At 37.6% G+C, this 14,897-nt stretch overlaps 2 protein-coding genes across 3 annotated transcripts in view; both read left to right on the forward strand.

The window, feature by feature from the left end:
- The first annotated feature begins 91 nt into the window (after positions 1–91).
- Positions 92–11,217, forward strand: PolQ (DNA polymerase theta). The gene is made up of 9 exons (XM_034974240.2): positions 92–2,378; positions 2,468–2,592; positions 2,841–4,774; positions 4,855–5,038; positions 5,684–5,865; positions 6,728–6,897; positions 7,701–8,034; positions 9,375–9,639; positions 10,843–11,217. The coding sequence occupies exons 1-9, from the start codon at positions 232–234 to the stop codon at positions 11,130–11,132; spliced, it is 5,631 nt and encodes a 1,876-aa protein (XP_034830131.1). The 5' UTR covers positions 92–231; the 3' UTR covers positions 11,133–11,217.
- A 1,213-nt stretch (positions 11,218–12,430) lies between these two features.
- The window catches only part of Tusp (WD40 superfamily protein Tusp), a 36,836-nt gene continuing 34,369 nt past the window's right edge, over positions 12,431–14,897 (forward strand). For both annotated transcript variants that reach the window (XM_069502258.1, XM_069502259.1), the window contains exon 1: positions 12,431–12,891. In XM_069502258.1, coding sequence (XP_069358359.1) covers positions 12,796–12,891 — 96 coding nt within the window. In that variant the 5' untranslated portion in view covers positions 12,431–12,795. The remainder of the gene's footprint in view (positions 12,892–14,897) is intronic.

The raw sequence follows: 14,897 nt of genomic DNA on the forward strand, positions 1-14,897 counted from the left end.
TAATATTAAATATGCATTACTATGCAATGTAATCATTGACCGAGCAGTAAAAAAATGATCAAAAAAAATAGCAACATTTTTGTGCCAATGTCAGTCATTTTCAGACGTCATACGCGATTGTTTATTTATTTTTGAAATTCAAATGCTGTGTTAATTGTTTCAAATCATTAAAAATATGTTATAAATACGTGAATTTACTTTAATTTATTTTACATTTTATGAAATAATATTATGAATTTAGTGAAAATGGTGTTGGAGGATAGAGATGAAATTGATTTGCAACAACTTACGGAAAATGTTTCTTTTCTTGCTGAATGTTTTGATAATTCCTTTGCTATTCAGAGTTCCTTGAGTTATGTTAAAGATTGTGTTCAATCACAGCCTAAACGTTTAACTCAAAAACAAAAGTTCTTACAGTCAAAAAGAGAAAACATTTTCTCACAAACAATTATTGAAAAGCAAAATAGTTCATGTAGAGTTGAATTATTGTCACAGTTGAAGGTACAAAATAGAACCTACAATAAGAATTTAAAAAACTGGGGTTTACCATATGAAATAGCAAGCAAATATGAAAAAAAAGGAATTGTAGAGATGTTTGACTGGCAAGTGGATTGTCTAGGTAACTCAAAAGTTCTTCTAGAATGTCAGAATCTTGTTTATTCAGCACCTACTTCTGCAGGAAAAACTCTGGTCGCGGAGATATTGGCAATTAAGACAGTTTTGGAGCGACAAAAAAAGGTTATTATTATTTTGCCCTTTGTATCTATAGTGAGGGAGAAAATGTTTTATTTGCAAGATATCTTATCCAGCTCTGGTGTCAGGGTTGAGGGATTTATGGGTTCCCAGTCCCCACCCGGAGGCTTACAGGCTGTGCACATAGCCATATGTACAATTGAAAAAGCAAACAGCTTAGTTAACAAACTCCTAGATGAAGGTAATATAACAGAATTAGGAGCAGTAATTGTAGATGAGTTACATTTGCTAGGAGATCCCCATCGTGGGTACATTATGGAGCTCCTTTTAACTAAAGTTAAATATATTTCATCAAAATTAGATAACATGAAAATACAAATAGTTGGAATGTCAGCTACACTGCCAAATTTGGAAGTATTAGCAAACTGGCTAGAAGCTGAACTATATGTTACTGAATTCCGGCCAATACCATTAAATGAATATTGTTTAGTTGGCAACAAATACTATGATAAAAATGGACAATACACTAGGTCATTTAATAAACCAAACATGGGTATTGAATGTGATTATGTTCTATCACTTTGCTTAGAAACACTTAAAGAAGGATGTTCTATCTTAATATTCTGTATGACAAAGAATAGATGTGAAAATTTGGCACAAAGTATTGCATCCTCATTTTACAAGTTAGGATGTACAGATAATGAACAAGGCACAGTTTTAAGAGAGCAATTACAGTCGAAGAGTATTTTGGAAGTTTTAGAGCAATTAAAGAATTGTCCTGTAGGCCTGGATCAAATATTAAAAAATATTATTTCATTCGGTGTTGCTTATCATCATGCAGGGCTTACATTTGATGAAAGAGACATTATTGAAGGGGCTTTTAAGTCTGGTGCCGTTAGAGTATTGGTCGCCACATCCACATTGAGTTCTGGAGTAAATTTACCTGCTAGGAAAGTAATTATTAGATCTCCTGTATTTCAAAAGCAACCAATTAATATTTTAACATACAAGCAAATGATAGGGAGGGCCGGGCGTATGGGTAAAGACACACAGGGTGAGAGTGTTCTTATCTGTACTGCAGCTGAGCAGAAAATTGGATTCGAGCTAATGATGGGTACCTTAGATCCAGTTCAAAGCTGTATTGAAAGCAAAGATAAATTTATGAGGGCCATTCTAGAAATAATTGCAAGCCAAGATGCTTGCAACCAATCAGAATTAGACTTGTATACTAAATGTACTCTCCTCTGCGCTCAACAGTCCACGTCTACATCCCAAAATGGTTTACTAGAAGACACACTGAAAGAACTTATTAATTTTGAACTAGTAAGAATTCAAACAGAAGGAGGTGAAAAAAGATATGTAGCTACATCATTGGGAAAAGCATGTCTTTCATCATCTATGGCACCAAATGATGGGTTATCATTGTTTTGTGAAATACAAAAAGCTCGACAATGCTTAGTGCTTGAAACAGATCTTCATTTAATATATGTAGTAACACCATACAGTGTTAGTAATCAATGGCATGATATAGATTGGTTACACCTGCTTACACTGTGGGAATCATTAACAGCTGCAATGAAAAGGGTTGGGGAACTGGTTGGGGTTCAAGAAAGCTTTATTATTCGATGTTTAAGGAGTGCCAATAAATCAAGTACTAGTCAGAACAAACTGAATATACACAAAAGGTTAAAAATTGATTATTACATTAAAATGGTTATTACTAATTAGTATTGCATGATACAGAAATAACATTTAAGTATGGGTTTTCTTTCAGATTTTACACAGCTTTAGCCTTACAAGACTTAGTGAATGAAGTTCCTTTATCGGAAGTTGCTTCTAAATTTCAATGTGCGCGAGGCTTTTTACAAGGCCTCCAACAATCATCAGCAACCTTTGCAGGTATGTGTTCCTATGTTAGTTAATATAATACTGTTTTTATGAAATTTATTTGATAAGAGCAACCGCCGAGTTTCTTGCTGGTTCTCCATGGTAAAAAAAGCATTCCGAACCAGTGGTAGATGCATTTCATGATTCAAAAGTACTTACCAAAGTTTATTTGATCAAAGAATATTTCTATTCTATTCTATGTACAAATTGCAATACAATTTGTGTCTTATGTAAAATATATTTGTAAATAATTACTTTAGGAATGGTCACAGCTTTTTGTCATCAACTGGGTTGGAAGAATATGGAAACACTTGTATCACAGTTTCAAGATCGTCTGCAGTTTGGAATTCACTCAGAATTATTGGAGTTAATGAAATTGACCACTTTAAATGGCATCAGGGCTAGAACTTTGTTTGATGCTGGATTTGAAACTATTTCTAGTATAGCATCAGCTGATGTGAATGTAATCGAAAATACGCTTCATAAATCTATGCCCTTCCAAAGTGAAAAGGAAAGGGAAGGTGATGACGACCTTGATGTTAGGAAACGAAATAAAATCAAAAATATTTGGATTACTGGCTGCTGTGGTGTAACCGCTAGAGAAGCTGCAGAAAATCTTATTTTGGAAGCAAGAAAATATTTAACAATTGAAATTGGTGTATCAGAAATCAAATGGACAGATTTACGTTCGTCGAAAAACTCGTTAGGTCCTGATATTGATGAAAATGAAAAACATGAAACCCAAATTGATATGAAAAACCAGAGCATTAAGTTCCAAAATAATATGAGACAGATATCAGCTCAAGAAAACGGAAATGGTGAATTTTCCTGTAAGAATGATGCTCCACTTCATTGTGAAGTTAAAAACAATATCGGTAAAAACATCGTGCCATTGCATACAAGTAAAAACGACAAACAAGAACTGAACACTGATATAATTGAGAGTGCTGGCAAAATTAATAGTACTTCGAAAATAAAGAAGAATGACTGCCACACAGCAAGTGCAAAAGATAGTATTACCAAATCTTTACATGTTCCTATAAAAGAAGACCTTATGTGGGAGTCTCTAAATTTAACAGGAAATGTTTTGGACAACATTACTAAAGTTCGCACATCGGATAACATTTTTTCGCCAAACATTAGTTTTGGTGAAAATATGGATAGCCCCAAAGCCATAGAAGCAGATGCGAACCATCTTAATTTTACTTCTAAATCTACTACTTCGAAAGATATTAGTTTATTTTCTTCTGAAGGGGACAGCTCTAGTATATTCGAAGAATCTTTCGATTTAACAGCAGATACCTCGGTAAAAAATAATTTATTTAAAATAGATGTCCCAATTAAAAACTTTCTAAGGAGTACAGATTTCATGGAGATAAATTCTAAATCAATATTGAATGCTTTTAAATCGCCTATATTAAAAGTTGATGAGGATGAAGATATTAAATTAGTCTATGACGATGAGAAAGGTGATGATAAAGAAATTAATGGGGATTTGAATAAATCTCAAGAGAATGAAATTTTAAACACACAAGACTTTCAAGAACCGAAGCTGAAAAATGGTTTTATCAGCCCGCGTAAACGTCGCTCTTATTTATATAAAAACAGTTCACAATCCTTGGCAAAAAAATCTAGATCATCCCAACTTAACACACAGACCGATACAGGAGTTCAGTTTAAGTTAAAATCTTATAAATCGCAGAACTTTGCTATAAAGTTTGCAAAAAATGCTATAAAATGCTATGTTTTGCGAGAAACCGATGTAAATACAAACTTTTTACATATTGAAAATGCCATAAGTGTTTCTATCATTTTGGATACTAGTCTTACAGCAAACAGATCTGGCGATACTATCGGGAATAATATAATATTCAAAAAACCTATTGTTTCTTCTGAGCAACAAATCAATAAAATGGAAGAGTTGCCTATAAAAGGAATAGCATTGTGTCTGAAACATAATTTATGTGTATACTTGGATTTAACATCCTTAGGCAAATTTTTGCCAGCTGTGAAATTTAAAATAGCTCGATTATTTTCCAATGTAGCTTTTAAATTGAAGATGCTATGTACAAAGTCAAACTATGTACACATTAAGAAATGGCTTGGAAAGGATTTAATATCAAAGTGTACTGATATAACATTGGCGGAATGGTTACTAGATAGTGATGAGAGGACTTCCAAAATAGTTGACCTGGTAAGTCCAAACCATATCCTCTTGATTTGTTATTTGTTTAGAAGAATTTTGTATTATCTGCTTAATTTTTTTATTTTAAGATGAAAAAGTACTGTGACATTGACTTAACAAATAGTCAAATAACTGTGGGTGAGAACAAGAAAAAGTACAATGATTTAAACGCGTATGAAGTAGCATGTTTAAAGGCCTGGTGCGTTTGGGCCGTTGCAGAAAAACAGAGTGGGACACTATTAACCAAATATCAGTTTTTGGAAGAAGCTCTCCGTAAGTAAAATCTCATTTACCTTCTCATAAATTATTGTACGAGTATATTATATATCTCTATTATTTATTTTTTCATTTTCAATTTAGTTTAAGATTGATGAATGATCTGTGTCGCCAGGGGATCTAGCAAAGCGTATAATAATATACTAGTTTTCTGGTACAACTTGCGTAGAAGCTGGTTAGGGGTATAGATTTAATGAAGCTGCCATATCCTCCCTGGTTAGCCTCATTCTATCTAATGCAACGTTTACATTCAGGTCCAACGTCGGCTAATATTTCCTTTTATTGGTAAACAAGTGCATGAGTGTAAAAAGGCACTAAATGCCTTTGTGTTGACCGAGACTAAGGCACTTAGTGCTTTTATACACTCTTGCACTTGTCGAAATTGGCCGACGGCGTTTTTAATGAGTGTAAACGGACATTTAGACTGCATCATCACTTTCCACCAAGTGAGATCGCATTGAAGGACTAACTTGTCAACGAATAAAAAAACATACATAAAGTATCGAGGCATCAAAATTGTTGAGACATTTCAAAATTGCTGAGAAAAACAAACATATAGACAGACAGGCATGACTAAGCTTTCTTGATTGCCTATATGACCCCTTATTAAACGTTACATAAAGATTTAAGATATTGTTATAGATACGGAGACTCAAATTGCAAAGATACTAGGGAACTGCGAGTTCTACGGCGTCAATGTGGATAAGAATCTCGCGTCACAACTTCTGATTGATGTGAAAAATTCACAGGAAGTCCTTCAAAAGAAAGCTTTTAAATTGTGTGGATATCATTTCAACTTCAACTCCTCGAAAGATGTGGCTAAGGTAGGTCTACTAAGTTAATCTGATAACGATAGATAGCGTTATGAGAGTGGAGCTATGCGTTGCGACTTGAGATTTCCCTATGATCTATACGATGTTGGACTTCTGCAGACATAATAAAATCAAATCGATACAGATAATACTTATGAATTTCTCTTTGGTTGATTAATAGTGAACGCGGAATGCAGAACTTAGAACTCCAGACCATTGATAGAGGTCTTACGATAAAATTGTTCAATCCATTTAGTTAAAACCGTTTGCTTAAATTTACATTTCACATTAGGTAATTTATGAAATTGATCCGATCTGATAATAACAATATTAGCTGGTTGCCGATGCGATAGCGGGGCAGTATACATACAGTAAAGTAACGATACGTACAGGGAAGTATACCTATACAATATACATTAAAGATAGTTAAGCACCATACGCCGCCATTTTACGATTGACTACGTTACAACGATAATAATCTGAAACGTATTTCATGTTCTATCTATAAACAGTTAAAAATGCACAATTGTAAAGTGTGAATTGTGGAAGCTACATCTCCTGAGAATGCTCCGGTGTAGGAGTTACAGTAGCCGGAAGAAAATATTGTACATCGACCTTTAGAAAGAGATTTCGGCTTCGTAGAGCGTTGTCTCTGTCACTCATAACTATGTGACCTTTAGTCGGTCTCAACGATAGAGACCACGCTCTACGAAACCGTTGTCTCTTCCTAAAGGGCGATGTTAGTACACTATTATGTTAGGACAATATTTCCTGCCGGCGAAAAGTTAGAGCTGCGTGGCCGGAATCGAATTCCCGACCTCCCGAATAGGAGTCCAACGATTAGCCACCAGGCTATCACCGCTTTTTATGGCAGGCCCTAGGAGTATACCGCGGGCGTAAAGTGAGCACTCGGAAGAGTGTCCTGTGCGCGCACAACAGCGCTCTGGCCAGTATCGTGATCTACTGGAGGAAGCTACACTCCATCCTCACCAAGACGCTGTATCCGCTCACCGAACGAGCGTTCAACTACAGTGCGGACGATAGGTTCGTATTATGCTCGCGACTTCAACTCGCGTGAACTACACAAATTTCAAACCCCTATTTTACCCCCTTAGCCCACGTATAAACGCGACGCGAATATAGTACGCGACAGGTCGAGACGACAATAGGGGAGGGAACGCCCCCGCACACCCACACAGCCCCCGCGCTAACTCGGTACGGGCGAGTGGGGGTAACGTGCGCTTGTGCGGGGCGTTCCACCACCTCATACCCCGATGCAATCTCGACCTGTGGCGGACTATAACTACCTTCAAAGCAAGAATGAATAGGCATCTTCTAGGCAAGCGCGCTTCAACTTAAACCTAATCATTGCTTTTTAGGGTACCAAAGAGACCCTAGAGAGAGAGGAGACTAAGCCTCCGCTGTCGTCCGTCCGTCCGTCCATCCGTCTGTGTCTGTCAGCATCTGTATCTAGTGAACCATAATGGGTAGAGAGTTTAAATTTTCACAGAATGTGTATTTCTATTGCCGCTATAACAACAAATAATAGAAAATTCAAAATGACCGCCATAAAAATAAAAATAAAATGAAATGGTTATTTCTTGTAAGATGGTACGGAACCCTTCGTGAGCGACTCTGACTCGTACTTGACCGAGTTATTAATATTGTTGTTGTTGGTTTTAATGCTGTTATTGATGATAAGTAAATCACACTTTTTTAATAAACTGAAAAGCTGCAAGCGCTAAGTAAATACTAAATTATTCATGAAAAAACATGTAGCAAATGCAAGCGTCGTGAAACCGCCGCAGCTTGGAGGTGCAGCTATGAATAAATGATTTGATTTGCAGGATAAGCCCCTCCTACACTATGTTCACTTGCACCGGACGAATTAGTATGCACGAGCCGAACCTCCAAAATGTTCCACGAACGTTTACCATTCCTCTTAGATATCTCAAGGTGATAGACGACAATGGACCCTGCGAGGACGTGATAGAGTTCAACTGTAGGAATATCTTCAAAGCTTCGTCGGGCTACGTATTGGTGTCCGCTGATTATTGCCAGCTCGAGATGAGGATTTTGACTCACTATTGCAAGGATGCGGGGTTGACTACGATTATGAAGTCGAATGTAGACGTTTTCAAGTCTATTGCGGCCTCGTGGAGTGGCGTTCCGGAAGAGCAGGTAACCTAACCTACTTGCTAAATATTTTATATTCAGTTACGGTCTATAAATAAATTAACCTAGGTATAAAATCTTTCATTATGACTATTAGTAGCTGATACCCGCAACTTCGTCCGAATTAGATTTTCCAAAAATCTCGTGGGGACTATTTCATTTTCCACAGTACATAAGATAAAAAATCCCAATGTCACTCTCCAGGGCTTCAAATATTATATCCACAAAAAACTCAGGTCAATCTGTTGCTCCGTTGCGGTGTGATTGAAGGATAAACCAACAAACAAACACTTTCGCATTTATAATATGAATAGTGATTATTTACATACTAATAGGTAGGTAATTAAAATAAGTATAAATTCGAAAGTGTCTGTTTGCCTATCTGCTACATCCGTTTAACTGATTTTGACGTTTGGTACAAAGATACCTCGTATCCCGAAGAAGAACAGGGGCCCTACCGCGGTTGTTTGACAGCTACAATGTCACGATCGCAATCATCTCTGATTGGTTAATGCTCGCTCACTATTGGCCACAATGCATTGTTGCAACAAGAATCGCACAAATTCAGCCAATCAGAACAATTGAGATTGTAATAATGATTGATGCAGGTTTTAGACAATCGCCCTACGGGCTACTTTTTGTTTCGGAAAATTAAAGAGTTCTCACGGAATTTTTGAAAACCAAATCCACTAAGTGGAAGTCGCGGGTGTCATCTATTTAGTAAAGACTACAGAGATAGCTTGCATCCCGGAGACCGACATAGGCTACGTTTTGTACCGGAAACTAAAGGAAAAAAACCTAAATTCACGCGGACGAAGTCGCGGGCATCATCTAGTACTACAGTAATAAGTTTAATAAGAGTCATCATCATCATCATCATCATCTCATAGCCAGCACACTACTGAGCACGGGTCTCCTCTCAGGATGAGATAAGGATTGGGCCATAGCCCACCACGCAGGCCAAGTGCGGATTGGCAGACTTCCACGAGAGAACATTATGGAGAACTCTCAGGCATGTGGATTTCCCCGCGATGTTACCTTCACCGTTAAAGTAAGTGATATCTGATTGCTTAAAACGCATATAACGCCAAAAAGTTAGATGTGTGTGCCTGGGGTCGAACTCGGACACCCCGAATCTGAAGGAGGCCGAGACATCTTAATTATTTGGCTATCGCCGCGATTAATAAGAGTCAACTTCATCATGATTGACCTGTCGTCGGCCCACTAATGAGCACGGGTCTCGGGTAGTGAGAAAGGCTTGGGCCATCTGCTACATTGACCCAGTGAAAATTGGCATAAATAAGTGTAATTTTAATATCAACTACCTACTTATAATATTATGTTAGGTTGACGACGACTTGCGCCAGAAGGCGAAACAGCTTTGTTACGGCATTCTTTACGGGATGGGAAACAGGACTTTGGCACAACATCTGGATGTCGACGAGATGGAAGCGGCTATGTTCATGGACACCTTCTACAAAACCTACCCAGCGATCAAGGTGTTCACGCAGGGCGTTATCGATGAATGCAGGAAGAACGGTTACGTGGAGACGTTGATGAGACGTAGACGATATTTGCCGGACATAAATAGCAACGTTGTGTCCAAAAGAAGTAAGTTTTTGAAAGGTTTTTTTGTTATTCAGATACAAGCTAGCCCTTGACTGTAATCTCACCTGCTGGTAAGTCAGGATGCAGTCTAAGATGGAAGCGGGCTAACCTGGAAGGGGTATTGCAGCTTTTATTAAACCCATACCCCTTTGGTTTCTACACGGCATCGTACCGGAACGCTGGTACGATGCCGTGGTACCAGCGTTTCGGTACCGTGGTAACTGGCCACGGCTGAAACGAGACCAGAGATTTAGAAATTATGAACCCCTGCCGGGATTCGAACCCGCAACCTCCCACTAATAAGACCAATACCACTGCGCCAAGGAGGTCTAAGTTTGGTTTTAGATAGCGACTTGAAAGCGTGCGTTAATATTAAATTTACGTTTTATTTGATACATAAACTACTACACTGGCACCTATACATCGATAATGTCATGGATTTTATTGATCTTGAGTTGAGAAACACGGTTCTTTCATAGGACTTCATTCCCTTGTAAGATGAATAATGGATTGCGCGACGTAATGGAGTGGCAATGTGTTCGTCAGTCTATATAAGGTTATGTATGGAAGTTTGTTGCCTTCCTGGCGGTTCAGAGAGGAAACTATTTGATTCTTTGAATTTAATTAGAATCATCTAGTGATGATTGCAATCACTGAAATTATACACTATACTATATACACAATATACACTTGTACGCTCAAATAGGTGTACCATACAAAATGACAATTATTTTTTGTGCCAATTCGAAGCGCCTCACCAAGCATACCAGATGCCTCATCATCACTAACATTTAGTTACCAGTTCCTACGCTTATATAACAATCACTGCTGGCTGCTATCAGCGTCAAAATGGCGAAAATCAAGTTGCTTCAAAAACTGATCGGCAATCGCAAGTCCAGCGAATAGTCCGTACAAAACGACTCCTCACGCGCCATTTTAACTCTATGGGTCAACTGTCATGTCAGCTTTCTTCTTCATTCTGGGCTGGTTTCCGCACTTAAACGTTTCCGTCTGTTGTGCGTGCGGTTCGGTTCACCTTTAAAACAAGGACTAAAATCGTACTTTTGGTACGGCGCGTGAGGAGTGAAATTTTACGCGTTATAATTGTATTGGTAGAAATTAGTACCTATTCGTTTTGTGCATATTAGTCTGATTAGTGTTTAAATATATATTGTTAAATAAACTTTGAACTTACATTGTTGCCAGATACAGCTGAAAGGCAAGGAGTGAATACAACCATTCAAGGCTCAGCAGCCGACATAGCAAAGGCTGCAATGTGTGCCATAGACACAGACACGAGCGCTGATGTTGACAAGCCTCGTTTGATTCTACAAATGCACGATGAACTCATCTACGAAGTCATTGAATCAAAGAAGAATACCTTTATTCATACAATTAAAAAGGTAATGGAGGACACAGTGCATTTAAATGTCCCTCTGCCAGTCAAAGTTAAAACTGGTTACACTTGGGGCTCTATGGAAGAAGCTGAACTTTAATTTTTTTGAATCATGAAATTGTATAGTCGAATTTGCAATGTCTGTGATATTTATCTAATATTCTAAATAAAATGTATTTTGGCATTAAGAAGCATTATTATTTCTGGATGATTTTCCTAAGCAGACCAAGGACTTTTCTAATAGATAAAATAGATTACTTACTACATATTATTTGGGTATAACTTACACTAGCTGAAGCCTAGGACTTCATCCACATTCGTCGATTTTGGTTTTTGAAAATCCCGTGGAAACTGATTTTTCAGGATAAAAAGTAGCCTATAGATCTTTAACTAAACCCATGGCAAAAATCTCTTTTTTAATAAAAAAAAACCGGCCAAGTGCGAGTTACTGAGGGTTCCGTACTACAGGTCGTATTTTTTTCGACATTTTGCACGATAATTCAAAAACTATGATGCATAAAAATCTGTTTTAGAATGTACAGGTGAAGACCTTTCATATGATACCCCACTTGATTTAGTCACTCACTTCGAAAGTTGAAAATACTAATTTTAGTTCATGACCACAATTTAATTTTTTTTGTGTGATCTAACCCTAAATTCACGGTTTTCAGATTTTTCCCCAAATGTCAGCTATAAGATCTACCTACCTGCCAAATTTCATGATTCTAGGTCAACGGGAAATACCCTGTATGTTTCTTGACAGACACAGACCGACAACAAAGTGATCCTATAAGGGTTCCGTTTTTCCTTGTGAGGTACGGAACCCTAAAAAGAATATTAGCCATGTTAAATGACTAATATTCCCCTTTCCTCTCCAACTAAGCGTGAAGCTTGTGCTAGGAGTATTGATCAGTTGCGACGTGATTGAAGGACAAACTAACAAACAAACTCTTTCGCATTTATAATATTGGGTAGTGATTTCCACTTGGTAGATATAGGAACTCTATTTGATTCGGATTAGGACGATATAAATCCACGAGCGGTTTTACTTACGCTCGGTCTGCGCTTACCATAAAAAAACTTCCGACCTCATCTACAAAAGTAAAAGTTAGATTAAAAGATAGATTAATTTACATTAGGGGTAAGATAGGTTAGATTCACCTTTGACCAAAACTTAGATAATAGCTGTTATGCCTTGACCTACTGGCTACTACGATCCTTCTAAGCCGCCTCCTGCCCAGTGAATTAATGGAGGTTACCCATATTATCTGCAACAAACATCAATCTCATTGTAGATAGGGTTAAAGTTTTCATTTTTATACAAATACCTAAGTATTATGAATCTAATAACTAAGTGCCACTTTTCCTTAGAATGGCAATTTGCATCTCTAACTTATATTTAACTGCTATTTGCGTCCCGTTTAAAAAGGCACAACAAAGGCCACTTTCGGACATTTAACCTTGGCGCCAACTCCGCGCGTTTCCGAGTTTTCCCACTTTTCCAGTTAGCGCTAACTAAGTACAGAGGCCGCGCTGCGCGGTTCCCATCGCGCAATCAATATCTGCGCGCTACAGCCCTCGGAAAAGCCAGGCAGGTTGTCACCCTCCGTCGCGCCAGCCGAGCGCCACGACCCATCCCTGAACGTTTAATCCTGCTTTCAAAATGAAGCTAAAATGATAAATTCGCAGTGTTCGGTGACTGACGTGGAGTACGCGCGCGGTTGATTTTTCGAGTGATAATAAGGTTTCAGTGTTTCATAAGAATGCATTTACATTTCGAGAGGAACGTAAACGCAAAATGCGACTGCACGATACTATCGCTGTCGTGGATGGGCAAAGTTCCCGATGAGCTGCCAGAGGTGAGTTCGGTGGGAACAGCCAAATTATATTTTTAACATTTAGGTTAGAAACCTCTAGTTTTAGTTAACAGTTTAAAATACTTTGTAACAAAAAGCTATCAGATTTATTATTGCTTAGCTGGATTGGTTTTTAGAGAGCCAAAAGTTAAAAGTTTGAAATTCTTATAAAGATTAATGAAAATAATATTTTGCCTACTCGTAGGTTAGTGCCTAATTTATGTTTACGAGTATGTTAACTTTTGATAGGTAACTATATTCGATAGCGTATTGCTCTCGGTAATAGATAGGAAAACCTACATGCTTGAGAGTTCTCCAGAATGTGCCCTAGAGTTCTCCATCTCCAGCGTGTTGGACTACGGCCTAAACCTTTCTCATTCTGATAGAAGACCCATGCTCAGTTGTGGGCCGGCGATAAGTTGAGATGATGATGATGATGAAGTAATATAAGTATTCCAGGTAGAATTTACAGTAATCTGTTTTATAGTTTTGAGTGGCCAAAATCACAAAAATGCGGGACATCTAGTCCAAATTGCATGCAAAGCCGTGCCGCCAAGCGATTGAGCGTTCCGGTACGATGCCGTGTAGAAAGCAAAGGGGCATGGTGGGTTTAATGAAAAACTGCCATACCCCTTCCAGGTTAGCTTGCTTCCATCTTAGACTGCATCATCACTTACCACCAAGTGAGGTTGCAATCAAGGGTTAATTTGTATCTGAATAAAAAAATAAAAAACAACAAAAAAACTAATATTTTCCTAGGTACCTATGGGAAAAAGTTGTTGACCGTACCTAAGTTTTTAAATAGGTGTTTACAACAAAACACTTTTAAAAAATTAAAATTCATCGAGATTATGTGGCTGAATTTGTTCAGCCTCATAATGTGAGGTAAACCTCACTTTCAATAAATAATTGCTTTTATATCAAAGTTCAGCCACTTAATGGCTATGAAATTGCCAAAGAGATTAGCGGTCTGGATTTGGAGGGACGACGACAACATATGAAGTTCGCATTACTTATTACACAAAAGCTACGCTTGCGCTACGTACCCTTATTAGATTTCCATTACGTTTTTAAATTAATGATAGAAGTTCCTGGTAGGTAGTAAAGTCAAGGTACTTAGGTAGCTGTTTTAACTATTGGGCAAATTGTAATTTGTAACGAAAAGATTTTAGTAGGTATGGTACCTAGGTAGCCTGTATGACATAAAGTTATCCACATGGAATAGTCTCCCAAATCCAAATCCTAATCCAATCCAATCCAATACATCAGCCTGTTCGCGTCCACTGCTGGACATAGGCCTTTCCAAGAGCGCGCCACCAAACACGGTCCTTGCCTAATCCAAAGTTTCAAATAAATTCCATCATTGACTAGCTAATCCACCCGACTTCGCTTGGGTAAAATTTGACTTACCTACTTATATAAAATACTTTATAATTTATTATATAACATTTTTTACATCTAGATAAAGTAAGTACCTATAGGTTAGCTTTCTAATGGTGGAAGAATAATATAATATAATAAAATCCGTTCAGTAGTTTCAGAGATAATCGATTACCACTGTGTTTACAATATTATACTAAAGATACCAAGGCAATAAAGTAAATACCTACCTACCTACAAAACTAGATACAACATGGGTTCATTTCTTTCACAGATTTCTTTTAATAAAATGAAGTTACGACTACGTGTGTTAAAGACGTGTGAAAGTACTACGTGTAGGTACCTATGCCTACATAATAGGTATGTAAACATCTAAGTACAAAGGATAAATTATTTCCAAGGGCTTCTAAGTCTAAGCAGCAGCGGGCAAAGCCCTGTATCGTTGCTTCAGATTATAATATAAGTATTAGGAACATTATAATGTCTGTAAACATTACCAGCTCCGCACATAGAAGATTACATCAGAAATCTGATCAGAAGATACATTACGTCACGTAGGTAATGTAAAAAGTGCCTACTAATAATAACTGCAATACACCTTCAAGGTTAGCCCGCTTCCATCTTAGACC

Source organism: Maniola hyperantus, chromosome 12 (assembly GCF_902806685.2).
Source record: "Maniola hyperantus chromosome 12, iAphHyp1.2, whole genome shotgun sequence".
NCBI lineage: Eukaryota > Metazoa > Arthropoda > Insecta > Lepidoptera > Nymphalidae > Maniola > Maniola hyperantus.

Bases quoted from the DNA above. Each gene is read 5' to 3' on its own strand.
- PolQ (XM_034974240.2), top strand. From the start codon at position 232: ATGAATTTAGTGAAAATGGTGTTGGAGGATAGAGATGAAATTGATTTG. The intron at 8,035-9,374 runs GTAACCTAACCT...ATATTATGTTAG, and splicing joins GTGGCGTTCCGGAAGAGCAG to GTTGACGACGACTTGCGCCA. The intron at 9,640-10,842 runs GTAAGTTTTTGA...CATTGTTGCCAG, and splicing joins CAACGTTGTGTCCAAAAGAA to ATACAGCTGAAAGGCAAGGA.